The sequence below is a fragment of the Ictidomys tridecemlineatus genome, chromosome 7 (assembly GCF_052094955.1).
Source record: "Ictidomys tridecemlineatus isolate mIctTri1 chromosome 7, mIctTri1.hap1, whole genome shotgun sequence".
Classification (NCBI taxonomy): Eukaryota; Metazoa; Chordata; class Mammalia; order Rodentia; family Sciuridae; genus Ictidomys; species Ictidomys tridecemlineatus.
The window spans coordinates 176,252,716-176,275,614 of NC_135483.1; the positions used below are offsets into that span (position 1 = coordinate 176,252,716).

The 22,899-nt window shown below is 31.6% G+C and overlaps 1 protein-coding gene across 10 annotated transcripts in view; it reads left to right on the plus strand.

Moving 5' to 3' along the window:
- Spag16 (sperm associated antigen 16) overlaps positions 1–22,899 on the plus strand; it is an 872,559-nt gene that overhangs the window by 11,571 nt on the left and 838,089 nt on the right. For 7 of the 10 annotated variants that reach the window (XR_013424290.1, XM_040294874.2, XM_040294876.2 and 4 more), the window contains exons 2-4: positions 588–634; positions 2,707–2,802; positions 16,329–16,447. Coding sequence is in view for 9 of the 10 variants with exons in the window: in XM_040294874.2 (XP_040150808.1) it covers positions 588–634; positions 2,707–2,802; positions 16,329–16,447 (262 nt within the window). In the remaining variant the exon portion in view is untranslated. Of the gene's footprint in view, positions 1–587; positions 635–786; positions 903–2,706; positions 2,803–16,328; positions 16,448–22,899 lie in introns of all 10 variants that reach the window. The other 3 variants (XM_078017967.1, XM_040294879.2, XM_040294878.2) reach the window with 2 other exon arrangements.

Here is a 22,899-nt window from a genome sequence, read left to right on the forward strand (position 1 = left end):
TTGCTTAAAATTTAGGGAATCTTTCACATGAACTAAATTTAACTAAAAAGTTGAGTTATAGAAGAAAATTAGAGATTTAGGTAAATTTTATTGAGGAAAACATATAAATATGTTTTTTACCTTTACTTAAATATTGGTATTTATTTTGTTTATTTCAATTACAATATTTTAATCAAAATAAAGTGCTACATTGTGAATAATTGATTCAGGAGCTGTGTAAAATTTAGTTTGGTTAAAGATAATTTTAAAAATTTACTATTTTTTAAATATCTCTTTTTAATTTATATTGTCTTATTATACCTGGATATTCTTGTAAAATTTTTGGATGTAAGCAGGAAATCATTAGATAGTAGTTAGATATAAATGTAGTTTTTCATGTATTTGGATTGTGTAAAAATTAAAAATACTCATTAAAATATTTTATATCTAAATTTATAAGCTGTATGGAGAAATTTTTTTTAAAAATTACATTTATTTATAAACTTCCTGATGAGGTAATTAGATCCAATATTGAATTTTAATTGAAATCAATTTTCATATAATAATATTCTATATATTTTGAGATTTAAACTTGACAAGATATTCAGAGGTTACCATAACTGAGGCATCTGAAGATGATTATGAATATGAAGAGGTAATTTTTACACTTTTAAGTATTTATTCCATAAATTGATTGCAGTCATTCTCATGAACTATTTTATTTTCTGAAACACATAATCTTTTTCCCTTAAAAGACACTGATTTTCTGGTATAGTGATGCCATCTGCTTTACTCTTCTTTCCTCAGTCTATACCCAAAGGACTTAAAAACAGCATACTACAGGGACACAAGCCACATCAATATTTATAGGAGCACAATTCACAATAGCTAAGCTGTGGAGTCAACCTAATGCCCTCCATTAGGTGAATGAATTAAAAAATGTGATATATATAACCAATGGAATATTATTCAGCATTAAAAAAGAATAAAATCATGGGATTTGAAGGTAGATGGGTGGAATTGGAGAATATAATGCTAAATGAAGTTAGCCAATCCTAAAAAACCAAATGCTGAATGTTTTCTCTGGTTCAAGGATGCTGATTCATAATGTGGTGGTGGGGGACATGGGAGGATTAGATGAACTCTAGATAGGGCAAAGGGGAAAAGGGGAAGGAGGGGAAAGAGGGGGTATGGGGGTAGGAGAGATGGTGGAATGAGATGGACACCATTACCCTGTGTACATGTAAGAAGACATGAATGGTGTGACTCTACTTTGTGTACCACCAGAAATATGAAAAATTGTGCTCTGTATGTGTAATATGAATTGGAATGCATTCTGCTGTCATATATAACAAGATGAAAAAAAGAAAAAATTTAGTTGATGTCAAAAAAAGAAATTAGTTATTAAACTGAAGCTACCTATTATCAGTTGGTTAAGAATAAAATGGGAAAATTTTAGTTAAACATTTAGTTTGTATAATATATCTGGCTCTTTTATGTTTTCTGTTAATTATTCTTCAAATTCAGCTCCTTGTAATTTGCCTTGTGGATCTGTGCTATAGATGGTCATCTCTGTCTAGAAAGCATTTCCCATCGTCTATTCTGTTACTGGCAGGAATTCCCATATTCCCATTTCCCAGCTGGAGCTCAGGACTCATGCCACCTTCCAGCTTAACTGTACTTCTGTAAAATATATTTCCTGTCCCAAACCTTTCCTTTAATTAAGTGTTCCCATGAGACCTGTCATTACTTCTGAGACTCAGAGAATAAAGTAACTTTTAGATGACAGAAGCTGTGAATGAAACTATGTGAAAGCAAGCCTGGCAATATGCGACCTGGAAAATCAATAGACAGGTCAAACAAAGGAGGCAGACCTTTGTCAAAATGGACATAATATGTACCATATGAAGTTACTGAATGGATTTAATACAAAGGGCTGAAAATGGTTTTCAGCACATAAGAAGGACGTGATTAGTGTTAGGTATCCTTAAATAATTATTATCCATTGCATTCTTCTGAGATTTTAATATTCAGTGAAATTTTTAAAATAATAAAGTAGAGATTTACTGTTTCTAGTTGTTATGAAAAATATTGGAGAAAACCTAGGATTGGAAGAGTTTTGTGGCATTAAGATAATCTAACATTTTTTTTTTCAGAAGAACTGTTAGACTGTATCTGTCTTTATAGATAAAGGCAGTTGTCTGTAGGTAATATTGAATTTATTAGAAGTGACATTGAATGACCTTTTATAAGGAATAAAAGCTGCCTGTTATCTATTTTTCATACATCTTTAGGATGATATGATGTCTTTTATATATTTATTTCTTTGATGCTTTAGTTTGTGAAGAAGAATTATTTATGGAATGAAATACTGTAGTCTCTCCTTATCTGTGGTTTCAATTTCAGTGGTATTACTCATCATCGGTTGTAGTCCAAAAATATTAAATAGAAAATTCCAGAAATAAATAATTCATAAGTTTTAAATAACTTTTATTGTAGTATATTATTATTAGTTTTTTTAAATTGCTCACTGTGCCTAATTTATAAATTAAACTTTATTACATATGTGTATGTATGGAACAAATATAGCACATATAAGGTTTGGTACAATTTGTGGTTTTGGGTATCTGTAGAATGTCTTAGGACATATTCTCTGTCAATAAGAGGGACTTATTTTATGTCACTTTATATTTCTGCTCTCTTCCTATTTTCTTCCTTGTGATCTAGATACCAGATGACAATTTCAGTATTCCAGAAGGTGAAGAAGATCTGGCAAAAGCAATTCAGATAGTCCAAGAGCAGGCTACAGATACTCAAATTTTGGTGAGTATCAATATTGAATACTATTGTATCCTATAGTTTAGCATTAATACTTTTTATATGAAGTTTTAAAAATCATTTAAACTTTAAGTACTTTGTTATATGATGCCTATCACCTACGTTTTCTTTTTCCATTTTATTTTGTTATTGATCCTTACTTAAAGTAAGCAGTCTTATTTATTCTCATTTGGATTGTCATCCTCCACATCATGACCCCTCTTCCATGACTGCAACAAGAGATACTTTCCTTCAGAACTCTGATTAATCTCATGGATATTAAACCAAAAAATTTCAACACTCATGTTCAGAATTTGGTATTATATGCATATTAATCCAGTTGGCTTTATAAACATTTGCATCTATTTTTAATGGAAATATTCACCTTTTAGGGAATGCTTAATATAAGATTTTCTTGTAAGGTGTGCATTAAGGAATATGATATAGGATGCTTTTTGATTTTAAGAACAAAACACATAAGACTGATGACATAGCTAGAAAATTAAAAAAAATTAAAATTTATAATAATTTAATGATACTACCAAAAATATTTTAAGAGCTTTATATTTTCATACAAATGTTAATTAATTAAAAATGATATTTTTGTTTAGTTGAAAATTTGACTTCTTCAGGGTAAGAAAATATGTGAGACGTTATACCATATTATATCCTATTTCAAATTTTCCATATTTGATAGATTTGCTTAATCTAGAATTAACCTCCTTTCCTAATTATCTACTTAGTCAGATTGGGAAAATAAAAACTCATGAGGAAGATTTCATGAAGTCACAATTGATTTATACTGTTAAAAATGAGGGCTCCATCTCATAGTAAACTGCATTTTCTAATCTATCCTTTAGAAAAGTTCTTTCTAGGTAGCCACAAGTGAGGTCTTCTACTACACAGACTTTTTAGTCTGTTTAATTTCTCAGTGCATTAATTAATAGCAGTAGTTTTATTATGTATTTATTTATTATCTGTGGTTCTGGGGATTGAATCTAGAGGCGTTCTACCACAGAGTGGCCATTTTATTTTTTTTAAAATTTTGAGAGGGCTTTGAACTGGTGATTTTCCTGTCTCAGCCTCCCAAGTAGGAATTAGAGGTATGTGCTACTGAGTTATAGGAATAGTTTGAAGATAGAGCATTTTTGAATGAATTACAACTTTCAATCAATCATCTTACCTCTTGCTTTGCATCATTTATATAAAGACGGATTCTTAAAAATATTTTATGTACCACTCATTTGTATTGGTATTTGGGAAAGTAGATATGTCTAGTCAGTGCTTTGAACATAGTTGGCACTAAATAGTTGAGTTAGTGAATGAGTAAATAAATCATGGAAAGAAAAAATAGAAATCAAACTGTAAATTTGCTTCTTTGCATCTGTTATTATGCTCAAATGTGTTTGTAAATGCAAAGATAATCAAAGGAGGACAGTTGGGGAAGAAATATTGTAAATTGTAGTATCTTTCATATCTATTGAGCCTAATATCTATAATTCTTCTTCCATCTATTTTCAGAAGCTTTTAAAAATCATAACCTTGCAGGAATTAACTTCTATGGATTTATAGAATTTAGTTATATTTCAACATGGTTTTGAGTTCTTTGGTTCTTTAGAGAAATAGTGCTATGTGAAAAATTCACAGAAGTTTCCCTTATGCTATTAAAATTAAATATGCATTCATTTTATCATAAATATATTTGTGATATTTTATAATTTATTTTTAATTTTAATCTCCAAAAAGTAGCTTTGACTTGTGGCTTGGGCTTTCTGTTTTAAAGAATATTTATTTCTTACAAAATCATTTTTCTTTCATTATCTTATTACATTGGTCATAAACAAGATATATTTTCTTATATGTTAGAGGATGCAGTCAGAATGAGATCTTTAAACATTTACATTAAAGATAACAAGTAAAATGTCATGGTACTATTAGAAAAGTTAAGTAGAAATACAGTAAATATTCTTATTAAGAAATTAATAGACTTTAAAAAGTTGATATTTAAATAAGTTGTTATAATTTTTTTAAAAAATTGGTGTATAGACTACAAGTTAGAGAATTGATGGTGTGCTTTATTTTAGAAGCATATTTTAAAAAAATTAATTTTATTTTTAACTGACAAAAACATAAAAAATTATTTGTATTAGTGGAATAATATGGTGTTTTGGAATCTGTACGCATGTAATGTTTAAAGCTGGGTAATCATACCTATCTCTTCAACATTATTTATTCTTGGTAAAATCTTAAGTCTTTCTTCTAGCTTTTTGAAATGTACAGTATATTATTGTTACCTGTAGTCACTGTGTTACACAGTACTACACTAGAACTTCTTCTTCCTGTATAATTATAGTTTAGTTATCTATTGATCAGTTTTTACCTAAATTGTGTATTTGAAACACTGCCTGTTTTTTTAGTAGGTACCATGGTCTGAATTCTGAATAAAATGTATTTTCATTATATTTGAAGTGATTCTTGAAAAAAGATAATAGGAGATGTTATTAATTTAACATTTGGGTAGTTAAGTTATGCTACTTAAAGTTTCTTAAAACTGAAGTCTTTTCCAAGCCTTAATATAAGTAAAGATGGGAATATATACATATATAAGCACACATGCACGCATACGTTTCTTTCTCTAAGTATGTGCACATTCTTGAGATATATGCATGTAATTGTATGAAAAGAAAGTACTACTTCCATTTTAGCTGGGTTTCCCCATCTAAATTGTGAGCCTTTTATAAGTATGCTATCATTTTTTGGATAATTCTTTAGCCTCTTTGGTTTTTGGTTGTTTTGTTAATTTTTGAGGTTCAGTCTCAAAGGTCCTTTATATTGCTGCCATTTGATAATAATTTCCAAGTTTTATAAAATCAGAGTTTTAATCTTTAAAGATAATAGTAGGGTACTCAACTCATATAAATGTGAGATTTCCTGACAGGTTCTCTTTCCTCTTCCTCCTTTTCTCCTTTCTATTTCTCTTCCTCCTCTTCTTGCACCTTCTTCTCCTCTAAGAATTTAGGTAGACATTAAGCATTTCTATAGAACATTCAAGTATTTTTGGAGAAGGCTAATTGACGACTAACCCAGGCTATATTGTTGGTTAGCATATTTTTCAGTAGTTTTCAAAGTATTGTAGGAAGTATGTTTGAGGTCCCCAGAATCCTCTCAGAGTTTTTATTTTGTTCTCTATTTTATAACCATCTGTCTGAGATTGGATTTTCTTCATATAGCTCAACTAAGACAACATACCACAACAGGTTAAATACTGAGAAAATGCTTTAATTTATAACAGTGCCACTTTTCTTAGTAATTATTTTCTGTTTTGGAAAATGTAGTTATTTTTTATAAAAATATGTTAATCTATGTTAGCATGTAAATCTTTTATTATAAATTAAATAAATATTTTAAAATTTAATTTATGATATAAGTCTTGATTGATATAATCTCATGTAAAAATAGTCTCTGGACCTTGGCCCATTTGTTGATTGGGTTATTTGTTATCTTATTGTTTAATTTTTTGAGTTCTTTGTATATTCTGGATATTAGGGCTCTATCTGAAGTGTGAGGGGTAAAAATTTGTTCCCAGGATGTAGGCTCTCTATTTACCTCTCTTATTGTTTCTCTTGCTGAGAAAAAACTTTTTAGTTTAAGTAAGTCCCATTTGTTTATTCTTGTTATTAACTCTTGGGCTATGGGCATCCTATTAAGGAATTTGGAGCCCGATCCCACAGTATATAGATTGTAGCCAACTTTTTCTTCTATTAGACGCAGTGTCTCTGATTTACTATCTAGCTCCTTGATCCATTTTGAGTTAACTTTTGTGCATGGCGAGAGAAAGGGATTCAGTTTCATTTTGTTGCATATGGATTTCCAATTTTCCCAGAACCATTTGTTGAAGATGCTATCCTTCCTCCATTGCATGCTTTTAGCCCCTTTATCAAATATAAGAAAGTTGTAATTTTATGGATTGGTCTCTGTGTCCTCTATTCTGTACCATTGGTCCACCTGCCTGTTTTGGTACCAGTACCATGCTGTTTTTGTTACTATTGCTTTGTAGTACAGTTTGAAATCTGGTATCGCTATACCTCCAGATTCACACTTCCTGCTTAAAATTGCTTTTGCTATTCTGGGTCTTTTATTTTTCCATATGAATTTCATGATTGCTTTATCTATTTCTACAAGAAATGCCATTGGGATTTTGATTGGCATCGCATTAAACCTGTAGAGAACTTTAGGTAATATCGCCATTTTTATGATGTTAGTTCTACCTATCCATGAACAGGGTACATTTTTCCATCTTCTAAGATCTTCTTCTATCTCTCTCTTTAGGGTTCTGTAGTTTTCATTGTATAAATCTTTCACCTCTTTTGTTAGGTTGATTCCCAAGTATCTTATTTTCTTTGAGGATATTGTGAATGGAGTGGTTTTCCTCATTTCCATTTCAGAAGTTTTGTTGCTGATATACAGGAATGCCATTGATTTATGCTCGTTGATTTTATTTCCTGCCACTTTGCTGAATTCATTTGTTAACTCTAGCAGTTTCTTTGTAGATCCTTTTGGGTCTGTTAAATATATTATCATGTCGTCTACAAATAGTGATAATTTAAGTTCTTCTTTTCCTATTTTTATGCCTTTAATTTCTTTTGTCTGTCTAATTCCTCTGGCTAGTATTTCAAGAACTAAATTGAATAGAAGTGGTGATAGAGGGCATCCCTGTCTTGTTCCAGATTTTAGAGGGAATACCTTCAGTTTTTCTCCATTTAGGATGATGCTAGCCTGAGGTTTAGCATATATAGCTTTTATAATGTTGAGGTAAGTTCCTGTTATCCCTAGTGTTTCTAGTGTTTTGAACATAAAGGGATGCTGTACTTTGTTGAATGCTTTTTCTGTATCTATCAAGATGATCATATGGTTCTTATCTTTAAGTCTGTTGATGTGGTGAATAGCATTTATTGATTTCCATATATTGAACCAGCCTTGCATCCCAGGAATGAATCCTACTTGATCATGGTGCACAATTTTTTTGATATGCTTTTATATTCGATTCGCCAGGATTTTATTGAGAATTTTTGCATCCAAGTTCATTAGAGATATTGGTCTGTAGTTTTCTTTCTTTCAAGTGTCTTTGTCTGGTTTCGGGATCAGGGTGATGTTGGCCTCATAGAATGAATTTGGAAGAGCTCCTTCTTTTTCTATTTCTTGAAATAGCTTGAAAAGTATTGGTATTAATTCTTCTTTGAAGGTTTTGTAAAACTCCGCTGTATACCCATCCGGTCCAGGGCTTTTCTTGGTTGGTAGTCTTTTGATGGCTTCTTCTATTTCTTCCTTTGTTATTGGTGTGTTAAAATTGTGTGTATCTTCCTGACTCAATCTGGGTAGATCGTATGACTTAAGAAATTTATCGATATCTTCACTATCTTCTATTTTATTGGAATATAGGGTTTCAAAATACTTTCTAATTATCTTCTGTATTTCTGTAGTGTCTGTTGTGATATTGCCTTTTTCATCCCGTATGTTACTAATTTGAGTTCTCTCTCTTCTTCTCTTCGTTAGCATGGCTAAGGGCTTGTCGATCTTATTTATTTTTTCAAAGAACCAACTTTTAGTTTTATCAATTTTTTCAATGGGTTTTTTTGTTTCAATTTTATTGATTTCTGCTCTGATTTTAATTATTTCTTATCTTCTACATTTGCTGTTGTTTTGCTCTTCCTTTTCTAGGTTTTTGAGGTGTAGTGTGAGTTTATTTATTTGTTGTTTTTTTCTTTTTTGAGGAAAGAACTCCAAGAAATGAATTTCCCTCTTAAAACTGCTTTCATTGTGTCCCATAGATTCCGGTATGTTGTGTCTATATTGTCATTTGTCTCTAAGAATTTTTTTTTATCTCCTCCTTTATGTCTTCTGTAACCCATTGATCATTCAGTAACATATTGTTCATTTTCCATGTGATGTAGGATTTTTCCTTCCTTCTTTTATCATTGATTTCCAGTTTCATTCCATTATGATCAGATATGGTGCATGGTATTATCTCCACGCCTTTATATTTACTAAGAGTTGCCCCATGGCATAATGTATGCTCTATCTTTGAGTAGGATCCATGTGCTGCTGAGAAGAACGTGTATCCACTTGATGATGGTTGATATATTCTATATATGTTAGTTAAGTCTAGGTTATTGATTGTGTTATTGAGTTTTATAGTTTCTTTATTCAGCTTTTGTCTAGAGGATCTGTCTAATCGTGAGAGCGGTGTGTTGAAGTCACCCATAATTATTGTGTTGTAGTCTATTTGACTCTTGAACTTGAGGAGAGTTTGTTTTATGAACGTTGCAGCACCATTGTTTGGTGCATACAAATTGATAATTGTTATGTCTTATTGGTGGATGGTTCCTTCTAACAGTATATAGTGTTCTTCTTTATCCCTTTTTATTAACTTAGAAGTTGATTTTATTCGATATGAGTATGGCCCCTCCCGCTTGCTTCCGAGGGCCATGTGAGTGGTATGATTTTTCCCAACCTTTTACCTTCAGCCTGTGTATGTCTTTTCCTATCATATGTGTCTCCTGAATGCAGCATATTGTTGGATTTGTTTTTTTTGATCCAGGTTATTAGCCTATGTCTCTTGATTGGTGAGTTTAGGCCATTAACATTTAAGGTTACAATTGAAATATGGTTTGTACTTCCAGTCATGTTTATTTATTTATTTATTTTAGTTTGGCTAGTTTTTACTTTTTGGTTATTTTCCTCCCCCTTTACTGAGAAAGCTCCCACTGTTAGTTTTGGGCACTATTTTTCAATTCCTCTTCTTGTAGTATTTTGCTTGAAATGGACATACAATCAATCAACAAGTACATGAAAAAATGCTCACCATCTCTAGAAGACAGAGAAATGCAAATCAAAACCACCCTAAGATACCATCTCACTCCAGTAAGATTGGCAGCCATTATGAAGTCAAACAACAATAAGTGTTGGCGAGGATGTGGGGAAAAGGGTACTCTTGTACATTGCTGGTGGGACTGCAAATTGGTGAGGCCAATTTGGAAAGCAGTATGGAGATTCCTGGGAAAGCTGAGAATGGATCTACCATTTGACCCAGCTATCGCCCTTCTCGGACTATTCCCTGAGGATCTTAAAAGAGCGTACTATAGGGATACTGCCACATCAATGATCATAGCGGCACAATTCACAATAGCTAGACTGTGGAACCAACCTAGATGCCCTTCAATAGATGAATGCATAAAAAAAATGTGGCATCTATACACAATGGAGTATTACGCAGCACTAAAAGATGACAAAATGATGGAATTTGCAGGGAAATGGATGGCATTAGAGCAGATTATGCTAATTGAAGCTAGCCAATCCTTAAAAAACAAATGCCAAGTGTCTTCTTTGATATAAAGAGAGCAACTAAGAACAGAACAGGGAGTAAGAGCATGAGGAAAAGATTAACATTAAACAGAGACGTGGATGGAGAGAAAGGGAGAGAGAAGGAAGAGCATATGGAAATGGTAGGAGACCCTCAATGTTACACAAAATTACATATAAGAGGTTGTGAGGGGAAAGGGGGAGACAAGGGAGAGAACTGAACAACAGCAGATGAGGTAGAGAGGTATGATGGGAGGGGAGGGGAGGGGGGATAGTGGGGGATAGGAAAGGTAGCAGAATACAATAGTCACTAATATGCCATTGTGTAAAAATGTGAGTGTGTAACTGATGTGATTCTGCAATTTGTATTTGGGGTAAAAATGGGAGTTCATAACCCACTTGAGTCAAATGTATGAAAGATGATATATCATGAGCTTTGTAATGTTTTGAACAACCAATAAAAAATAGTCTCTGGAGTATTTGGCAATTTTTAAGAGTATAAAAGTGTTCTGGAGATTATAAAATTTAATAAGTTTTAATGAATTATATCCTAAGATAGTTTTAGTATCCTTGGTAAGAAATATATTGGCTAACAAGAAAAGCAGTCTAGGATTAGTAAATTTAGATTCATTTTATTTAGACCTTGATCTCATGTGAAATTAGTCCAATTATTTCAAATTTTGCATATCATAGTGTTAATGAATTAAATACACAAAATTATTTTCATTATTTATAGGCTCAGTTGCTAAGTCATAATAAAAAGAACTATTTGTCATTAGTAAGTTTTCATTCTCTTGAGGTACACATTTAATTTCAATTTAAATAACCAGGCTCCTTGTGCTCAAAGCCTTACCTATAGACTAGCCAAGCTGTTATATTTGGCTTAAAGTGAATTGAGGAATGAATGTGATGGAATTCCCAAATAAAATGAGTTTTATGTTTTAAGACCACTTGTATTTTTTACCCCCTTTGGCACTGGGGATTGGAACCCAGGGGTGTTTAGCCAAATCACAGCCCTTCTTATTTTTAATTTGAGACAGAGTAAGAATACCTGTATTTTAATGTTATTTTCTTTTTTCACTGGTCAACATCAGTTTTCAGAGGAAACCACTGACTTTAGAAATAGTTCAAAGTAAGATAATTTTGATATGTGTGAGTCAGTACTTCTGTGTAATTCTACCTGTCTTCATCTCTTGTATTCTTCTCCTCATCTTCATCCCTCACTTAGTCTCTTGGACCTGTGTTTTGTCTTCTCTCAGGTGAGCTACTGCATGCAACTGTGCTTCCTTCTCTCCTGCTTAAATGATGTTTCCAAATGCAGATTTGAATTTATCTCTTAAAACTTAAATCCTCACTGTCACCACCCTTCTACCTGCCTTTGACTTTTTGATATGCTTGCTGTCTTTCCAATGTATCTTTGGTCCTTCTGCTGTTAAGATCTTGAGTACAAATGAATTTAACTGTCACACCTTGTCTTTGTTGCAGTTCTTTTTCTTGCCTTGAATTTCCATGTCTCTTTCTTTGCCAGTTGAACTTCCATGTTTCTATAAAGTCAACCTGAGTCTCCTTAAAAGCCCTCATTTACCTATCCAAGATAATTGAAATACTTTTCTCCTTTATATATTGATTTATCTAGCAAATCACTATATCAATAGTGACATAACATAGAAAACTCTACTTAAAAAAGGTCAACTTTAGAACTGTCATTGTGAAATGAAGGTACTTGGCCAGAGCCACTTTTATTTATCTTCAGATAAATAAAAGTGGCTCTGGCCATAAGAGTAGAATACTTTTAGTAATTCAGCAATCTGTAAAGTGATGCACATTTTTGCTAGTTTGTGTTCATTGCTTTTTTGTGTGCTTATTCTGGGGAGTTTTATTAACATCATAATTTAGTTACAAAGTCATAATGAGAGTTGTAAATAATGTATAATTGAGATAAAAGTGCTACTTAAATTATGTAAATATGCATATTGGTTGTGTGTATGATGTCTGTGTAAATTTATGAACAGGCCTTTGTAATCTAATCTTATCATAAATAGAAGAGTTCTATATTGTAATGCTTAGTTTTTACTCAAGCAGTCTTTCAATTCCTGAGACAGGACTGTGTCTTGTTGAATTCCTCACAACTTTCACAGTGTTTAGCACATGGGGAATGTTCACTAAATCTATGTTGAGTAAATATTTTGTGTAAAAATACAAGAGACATTTATTATCACATTATAGCTTGGAGTGTGTGTGTATATTGTGTAAATACAGAAGGATTGTGGGTTAAGGTATAGGTATATCAGGATTAGAGGTGTTAAATAAGAACAATACTTGATTCTCATTAAAAGCCCTCATTTATGTATCCAAGATAATCGAAGTACTTTTCTCCTTTATATATTGATTTATCTAGCAAATATATTTATATTGCTAGATAAATCAATATATAATTATCTTGGATAAGTAAATGAGGGTTTTTAAGGAGACTCAACTATGGTTCTTACTTAACACCTCTAATCTTGATATACATTTATATGTATAAGTAAGAACCACAGCAGATGAGGTGGTTGTATTTCTGTTCCATGTGAGTGTTTCAGGGTATGTGTTTCAGATATGTTCAGGAAGAGATAGAAACTACCCATTACTTGGTTTGTTTTATTTATACAGTGGCTTATGTGATATACTTGATTTATCTGATTTTATATGTCACTTACTGAAATATCTCCATTTTTCTAGGCTAGCTATCAAAAGATGTTCTGTCAATATGGTAAATGAAAAAAAGAGCCATCAGATGTCTCTAGCAATGAGTCAGCTGTCTCATGTACTGTGAAAGAGCCATAGACAGTGTGTAAACAAATGGACATAGTTGTGTTCTCTTAAACTTTATTCATGAGAACAGTTAGCTGACTCCTGATAGAAGTACTTACTTTCATTATAGAATATAGCTTCTTCAATCACACATTTCTTCCATAGTTTTTCTAAAAATAAATATACCAAAATTGTTATATATTAAAAATAATAAAATTAAGAGAATCAAAAGGTTCCTACATTATTATCCACCCGCTCCTCCTTTTAAGTGTATTATGTGCTATTGGAAGGGAAAGTTCACCTCCTTAGTGAAAGAATCCAATCACACTCTTGCCTCAGGGTCTTTGCTCTACCTGATAGACATCTGAAATACAAGTCATTCTTTTTTTGTCTAGATTTGTGCTAATGTAGCACTGTATCCAGTGCTGATCATAATACTGATGGCATTTGCAAAACAGACATGTTTGTATTTTTTTAAAAATCAGCTATATGCTGTTCATGCCTGTGTTGGATCTTAAACAAAGTGAAGCACTTTATAAATGCTTGTTTGGAGATATATGGTAGACTTTTCACAAAGAAATAGAGCTTAATTGAATCACCACATCATAATGACATATTTGGAATCAGGTACAATCAAAGATCTAAAAGTGAAGTTCAAGGTATTCTCAAGTAAAAAAAGAAAATCCATTCAGCCTAATATGCTTGGTAGAAAAGTTAGGCAGGTTTATTGGCTATACAATATAGCAAGGATGAAAACTTCAGTTTAAAAATTCATAATTTGTCTATACTGGCTTTTCTTCTAGCCAATGAAATTTCAGGAACTTTCACTGAGTGAAAGTCACAATGCCTGAGAAGCCAGTAAAGTTACTGATTGGCTTGGAAATATTTACGTGTGTCCTAGGATAAGAAGACATATTTACAGGGCAGCTATTATGAAGACAAACAACAACAAGTGTTGGTGAGGATGTGGGGAAATAGATACACTGATATACTGCTGATGGGACTGCAAATTGATACAGCCAATATGGAAAGCAGTATGGAGATTTCTTGGAAAATTGGGAATGGAATCACCATTTGACCCAGCTATCCCTCTCCTCAGTCTGTATCCAAAGGACTTAAAAACAGCATACTATACGGACACAGCCACATCAATGTTTATAGCAGCACAATTCAAAATAGCTAAACTGTGGAACCAACCAAGATGTCCTTCAATAGATGAATGGATTAAAAATGTGACATACATATACAATGGAATATTTGCAGTAAAAGAGAATAAAATCATGGCATTTACAGGTAAATGGATGGAGTTAGAGAAGATAATGCTAAGTAAAGTTAGCCAATCCCAAAAAACAAATGCCGAATATTTTCTCTGATATAAGGAGGCTGATTCATAGTGGGGTAGGGAGAGGGAGCATGGGAGATATGGACGAACTCTAGGTAGGGCAGCAGGGTTGGAGGGGAAGAGAGGGGGGCATGGGGTTAGAAATGATGGTGGAATGTGATGGACATTATTATTCAAAGTACATGTATGAAGACAGATTGGTGTGAACATACTTTTTGTACAACCAGAGATATGAAAAATTGTGCTCTATATGTGTAATAAGAATTGTAATGCTGTCACATATAAGTAAAAAAATTTTAAAAAAAGAATAAAAAAAGAAGACACATTTACAATGATGTTGCTGTACTGTCACCAGTATCATTTCTGCCAAATTTGTGGTCTTTATATGAATGCATGAAGAAGAGATTTCTGAGTATCCACATACCGTAAGACAGCATGGGAGGTGGGAAAATTTCATAGTGAGTGTTCATCTCAGTGATATCAAACATAGAAGAAATATATCAAATCATAGAAGAACTTCAGAAAAGAGCAGTGCCACATAGAATGTGAACATATTCTCTGAGAGCATTACTTTAAAACAACAGTCTTCATCATGTGCAAGACTTCAAAATAGACTTAATGATTATGAAAGTCTTCTAGATCCTATGGACTACATATGTGCAGTTGCCCATAATCTATCTTTGTAATGTGTATTTTCATGATGATTTTTTTTCTGTTTTTCCATTCCACTATTTTAAGTTAACATCATTATTATATTTTTAGTATTCACTGTCTTTTGTATTTCATCTTCATATGATTTATAGTATTGGACGTCAAAATTTTGTGAAGATTTTTAGATAACTAATTCATTTTACACAGTTTTTTTTTGCAAGTTTGGCTTAGCAAAAGTGAATTAAAACATTATTGACTTTGTATATAAGCATTGCAAGTTTGTAAAAACCTTGAAACTTCCTCAGTAAATGAATTGATGTCCTTTTTTTAAATACATGTGCATTTGTGAAAAATGTTTCTTGAGATTTGTAGCTTTTGGGTGACTACATATGTGTTTGTGTGACCCATCCTGGTTTTTGATTGATTTCATCAAAGATTGAGATTGTTCATGATGGTACTTCATATGATTACAGTTATAAAACTGTGTGCACATAACTACTAACTATAGTGGTATATGTATCTTTTGCTTTTTAAAAATATGGTTTTAGTTGTTGATGAACCTTTATTTTATTTATTTGTCCATATGAGGTGCTGAGAATCAAAAGCAGTGCCTCATACATGCCATGAAAGTGCTCTGCCACTGAGCCACAACCCCAGCCTGCCTTTTGTTTTTAACCTATTTTTTATGAATAAGTTTGTCTGTTTACATCAGTTATACCTGTACAACTGTACTTAGTATACCTGAATGCTTATGCTAATAAAAATGTTTGTTATTGTTGCCTATATTATTGTGTAAAGTGGCATTTGATGTGTTTTGTCATGATATTGTTTCTTAAATCATTTAAAAAAGTAATATCTTTTTAAAGAGTTAAAAATTTTTTAGAATAATATTTTTGGGATTTTGGTCCTTCAAGATCTTATACCTTAGGAATTTTGATCATTCTGGATTTCAATACTTGAGTTTTTTTTTTTTTGAGATTATGACTCAAACCTCATATTTCAGTGCAGTCTTCCTCCACCAAATAGGGAGTTACCAAATGCATGGTAACTCCCTATTTCCGTGCATGTTCTTGCCTTAAGCTTGCCTCTCCCTATCTTTAAGCCTCTGCTTTCTACCCCTACCCAGTACTTGGTACTCTCTGCCATGTTGTATATGTTTTATTTAGTCATTCATATTCTGTCTTCATTCATATGACTGTCACATATGAGGGCAGACACTTGTTTGTTTTCATCAGTGCTTTAAGCCTAGGGATTAAAATAGTCCCTGGCATTTAATATTTAAGAAAAATTGTTAAAAAATTAATGAATGAATGAATGAAAACCTATTTGTACCACTAATCAGAGCATTTTTGTTTACAGAATTAATGATTTTACATTTATATTTCAGGAGCAGAAAACAATTCTTCCTTCAAGGCATGCAGTTCCTGAAGTAATAGAAGACTTTCTCTGCAATTTTCTGATCAAAATGGGAATGACCAGAACTCTTGATTGCTTTCAATCTGAATGGTAAACAATTTTGTGGGTAAATAGTTCTCTAGAAATGGTAATAGCATTTACTGTGTGCATGTTCAACTGCCTTAAAAGACTGTGGAGTGATGCAATTTACACAGATAGAAACCTTTCCTATCTTCACCTTTGAAACTACAACACACACTCATATAAACATGTAAGTGCACAGATACATATCATGTATAGTTGCCAAGAAATTTTATTAAACATCTTTCTAAAATATTCAAATTTAATTATCTTTAAAAAATATTAAGAAAGTTGAATATCTTCTGGAGTTAAATAACAAAAATATTTTTATGAAATATTTTCCTACTGTTTTTGTATAATTTCTAATGGTGTTGTCTCCTACACTGACATTCTGTTAACAGTACTACATTGCTTGCTTTATGAATTGTTAAACACCTGCCTTTCCCATCTTATGTACCTGATTCTTTTTGAATGTATAGTCTTTCCTTTAGAAGTAAGGGGCATTGTATTTTCAAATATTATCTAAAAATAAGATTTTTCTGTTATAATTGAAAATTTAAGTAACTTACTGATTATGAAAATCAGCAGGCATGCGGTTTTATTCCTTTGCTATAACAATAAGGTCACCAGGCATATTTTTGAATTCCTGGCATTCTTTAAAATAATACTATTAAATGACTGGATTTGAAATATTTTTGATTTTTAATAATCATTGTATGTTGTAGAAAGAGAGAAATAAAATATGTATATATAAGATATATACAGATTAATCTATATTATTTTGGGTTAAATCCTGATTTTTAAATGTTGAGGTAATTTCCAATTTTTACTAATCTGGTTGTGATACAATTCTAATTTTATGGTTTTTCCCATCTCATATACTGAGAACATGCATATAAGAATAATTGGTTTCATTGTTTAATCATATTGAATGTGAATAAATTTAATGAGAACCAATTTTTATTAATACAATCTAAGAAAAAAATTGAGATTGGTGGTAGAAAAATAATACTGCTTATTTTAAAACTGCAAGTTGTGTGAATGATTTAAAAAATGTTCTGAAGAAATAATGATATATTAGAAAATACATTTTTATAAATGTATGTCAGTGATTAATTTGCAAGTGATTAAATGAGAAATTAATATGATTCAATTACTTTTTTGTCTTCTAAGAATGTGTGTTAGAGCAGGAAAAAAAAAGATTAACTTTAAACAGAGACATGAGATGGGAGGGAAAGGGAGAAAAAAAAAAAAGAATGTGTGTTAGGAAGCATGGTACTTGTTAGGCCAGTGTGAAGTGTGAAATGATTGCCTTAGAGAAATATCCATCCAAATAGACTTTTAGTAATTAGATAATTGTTATCATCCTTTAAAATTGATCACTCTGAATTGATGAGATGACATTTTAGGAAACTATGTGATTACTGGGATGCAGTGTGATGTTGCAGTTAGAAGGTAACAATTATGTACTGTGTCTTTTTATAATATAGGTTTATTAATATTATAGTTAAGATAATTTTAACCTTATCTCTAGCTGCTAGTTTAAATCCCTAGCTTTTATATCTGCAATGTATTGGAGAATTATTTCACATGAAACATTTTCATTTTTATCAGAAACCTTTTCCTGTACTATGGGATATTTATGTATTATTTTCATCATTTTTCTTACTGTAAAAACCACTAGTATATATCTTTGCTTTGAATTCACTTGATCTTGCAAAAGGAAACCAAGCAATGTTTTCCTGTTGTTAATTTGTGAAAAGCAAAAGAAAACAAAAATCTGGGCAGTAAACTTTAACTTATGTCTTTCAATTCTCAAGTAGTAAATCTTTTAAGTCCTGAGTCAGAAAACTAAGCCCCTTTGGCCAAATCTGGCCTGCCCTCCTGATTTCGTAAATAAAATTTTATTGGAATATAGCCATGATCTATCTTTTAGGTATTTGTCTGTGACTGTTTTCATGCAACAAAAGAAAAGGTAACTAGTCACAACAGGGACTATGTAGCCTGCAAAGCAGTGTTTGCAATTTCTAAAATATTAAATTTCTGGCCCTTTTCAAAAAGAGTTTTCAATACCTGCCTTTTATAATATATATGTGAATGTATTAGGAATTTGCTCTATGAACCACCAAAACATTTTCATTCTGGGGTTAGTCAATGCTATTTTTATGTCTATTTTAGGAATACTCTATGGAGAATGGTAATTTACCTTGGAGGAGGGCAAAATCAAAGAGCAGTATATGTCAGCCACTTCCTAACTGGACTATTCTCCTGGCTGTTAATGTGTTCAGTATTCATTCACTCTTAATGTACATTCTTGGCTCTTCTTTGCCTTTCCCTTTTATTAGCACACTTTCTCTGACTCTTTCTCTCTTTCCAGCTAATGCTTTGAAAACAGAGTTTTTAATTTAGTCTTTCTTTATTTTTTTTATTAATATTTTCATCCTTGGTTCTTTCTAATTTGGCCTCTTTTCCTACCATTTCAGTGAAGGAAGGGTGTTAGTAAAAATTCTATCAAAGGTAATAGGATGATTATTTATAACATTTAATTACTAATTTAATTTACTTATTATAGAAGAGACTGTAAATTAAGAATACTTTTTTTTTAGTTTATAAAGATATATGTTGCAGCTTTCAGCCAATAAAAATTGGCATAATATATAATTATCCAATTGTGGGCAGTATAGTTACAATTTTCTAGGGATAGTGAGGTAACAAAGGCAGAGCCTAGAATTAAAACTTCTGTTGAAAAAGCCCTTACATTCCCAGTATTATAGGAAGTATATGTGGTGTTTTGTATAGATTACTGACTCAGTAAATACTACACAACTACTTGTTCCGTCATCATTTAAATCTATCAATGTTTCTTCAGTTGATGAGTTGGCTTTTGGTTATGTGTCACTTAAGAACTAAACACAGGAATGTTCTGACTCTTCTGTAGTGTTAACTTGTAATTGTATTGTAATATGCTAAATTTGAGCCCTGTAAATATATTTTCATATATTTATGTACTATGATATCAAGAAGGTAGACTTGTAGGTGAATATTAAGTTTAAAATCTAGAGTAAAAATACTAGAGCATTCATTAAATGTGAAGGGTTTAAAATACTAAAAGATAAAGCCTTAGGCTTATCACTCAAAAATTTACTTTGTATCATTTTATTGATATAGTGTGTTCTTATGCATTATTTCACATTTCTCCCAACAATTATATGTAACAGATAGCTACTAACATATTATCAATTTTATGGATGAGGAAATGGTAAACTCATTCATCACTAGGACATCTGCCTTAGTAAATGTCAGCAAGTGGCAAAGTCAACTCAAGCTAGATGCATCTTAGAGACTATTCTTCTAACCACAATGCTATATTGTAGAATTGTACAAGGGATTTTTGCCTTTGTTGGTAAAATACTTTCCTAACTCTGAAAACAAGAGAAAAAATTCTCATTTGATGCTTCTGTTTAAATGACCTTTTCCCTATTTTTTATAACCTATGTTGTATCATAGGTTATATATCCCGCCTAGTCTGACACTGTTTATATCTTTGCTGGTATTTTATCATGCTGTCTGTCTTTTGTGGTGGTGATCTAAAACTCTTTGGTATGTACACAAATATTACAAAAACTCTAATTTCTCATGAAAATGCATACCTATTCTCCATTTACATATAATTTCAAGTAGTTTATAGACTTATGGTAAATACAAAGCAGATTAATATAGTTTTATTGGCAGTTTTGTTGGGAATAAATTTTGTTTTCTAATAGTTATAACAATCTTTTTCTACATGAACATTTTTTTCAGTCTTCTAATGATGAGAGAATAAGGAAGAAATAAAAGGGCCAGGGTATTTCTTTTTTTCTTTTTATTTTTTCTAATTAGTTATACATGACAGCAGAATGCATTTCAATTCATTGTACACAAATGGAGCAGCACCTTTCATTTCTCTGGTTGTACACGATATAGAGTAATACCACTCCTGCATGTCCATCTCATCCCATCATCTTTCCTATCCCCATGCCTCATTCCCTCTCCTTACTTCCCTCTGCTCAATGCAAAGTTCCTCTATTCTTCCTGTGTTCCCCCCTGTGCCCCGCCGACCTCCCATAATGGATCAGCATCCACATTTCAGAGAAAACTTTTGGCCTTTGTTTTTTTGGGATTGGCTTATTTTGCTTAGCATAATATTCTTCAGCTCCATCTATTTTCTTGCAAATGTCATAATTTTATTCTCTTCTAATGCTGAGTAATATTCCATTGTATATATATATATATATATATATATACCACAGTTTCTTTATCCATTCATCTACTGAAGGGTGTCTAGGTTGATTCCACAGTTTAGCTATTGTGAATTGAGCTGCTATAAACATCGATGTGGCTGCATATGTAGTACGCCAAAGTTATTTCTTAAAAATAAAACTGCAGATGGTCATCATTATACAAAATACATATATGAAGATGTGAATTAGGTGTCAACATACTTTATATACAAACTAATATGATAAATAGTGGTATAAAGGTGTATTAAGAATTGTATGCCAAAAAAATAAGAGAGCTCATGTATAATGGCATAATTTGTTGTGAAAATACTTTATATACAGGGTTACAAAAAATTGTGCTGTGAATGGATAAATATGAATGTAATACACTGCACTATTGTCATGTATGTAAGAAATAAATAAAAAAATTGAATTGTAAAAAATAAAATAAAACTGTACATACATGCAAAACCAAAACAAAGCTAAAAATCTTAGGAGAATGTAGGATTTTTTCAGAATTGTATTTCTGGAGTTTGAGACTAAATTTTCCAACTACTTATAGAGACTTTGAAGTCTTAATTCTTCTTCTTTCATGCATGGAAGAAATTTTGTATGATGAATGACTTCTGAATGCCCTATGATAAATGTCATATGTTTGATTTTTGCTTCTCTTATCACATTTATTTTATTTACATGATTATTTAATTTAGAAGGCAACTGTTAAATAGCTTTTTGTCCTCACAGATATAATTTCATTAGTGGATTTTTTTATTTCTGCACTACATAAAAGCAAGATGCTAAAAACCAATTTTATGGTTAGAAAAACTTTGTGGTCTAGTACTTCAGTCAACCTCTATGTCTTCTCTTTTGAGATAAGTATAAATCACATTTCAAAAACAGATAAAATATTGAGTTTATGATTAAATGGTTACCTATTTTTTTAATAAATTGTGGTAAATAGTACAATATATTGATATAACTATTTTAACCTTCAGTGTATTGTATAGGAGTCTTTTTGCAGGTATTTTATTATCAGATGGGATAAATATCATAAAAATAGAGAACTACTTATTAAAATTTAATGTGAATTTATGATTTGTAATATGAAAATACTAATTTAAAATATTTTTGTTACTTAGCTTACCTATAATAACCTTTGCTTTGTTAATACCTTTATTATGTAAATGTTTTTCTATGTTGTTTGTTTTTTATTTAGCTTTATTGATTGTTGCATATAGTGATTATAATTCTTTACAATCTATCAATAATTCTCTGATGTTTCTTTTTAGTGTATTGAGGAAAAAGGAGAAAGAGTAGCACCTCCCCCTTTAACCACCTGCTGCTGTGTCTTCAGGCCTTCTTTCTTCTTACCTATCACAGTGATGAAGGTTGTTGTCTGTGTCCTGCCCTGTTCTTATTAACTGTATTCTAGCTCCTCTCATCTACTCAAGGACATTATCCCTCCTGTATTTGTCTCTCTGTTTCTTATTATTTTTGTGCCTCTCTTCTGGGTCATTCCCATAAGCTTGTTGATGTGTAATAATATCTCATACATTCTAAAAAAAAGAAAAATGAAGCACCTGAACTTTATTACATCCTCTTTGAAGTTCATCTTAACTTCCTAGTCAATACTTTAATGGCTTGTTTCCTTGAAAAAATTTGTTGCCACTTTCTTATTTCCCAACCCCTTTTATCCCAATGCTTAGCTGAGTAAACGTTTTTTTCAGTGACTTTCACATTGCCAATTCCAGGTATTTGATTCTCAGTACTCTCTCAAACTCCTAACAGCATTGTCACCAGTGTTTGTTTCTTCCTTATTCAAACATTTCTCCACCTGACCCTTGCCCGCAGCTTTCTCATAATCTCTTATTACTTCACTGACCTCTCTTTCTTTTGAATTCTTGTGGTAGTTTTCAACTTTGAAATGATGGAGTGTTTTATGGGTCAGTCCTGGGACTTCATCATTTTTCTTGTTACATTCACTGTCTATCTAGTCTTTTCTAGTCTCATGAGTTTAAGTAGCATTTATATACTGATGATTCTCATATTTAAATTGCCTATTTTGACATTTTCCCTGAACTCTTGACATGTATATCTAACTTTTATCTTCCTTGATTGGCTAGACATGTTACCTTTACCACAAATGGAAACAGTTCCTTGATTCCTCCAATCACCCATCCTTACCTCATTTGTCCCCACTTAGTAAATGGCTGTGTGTTGCAT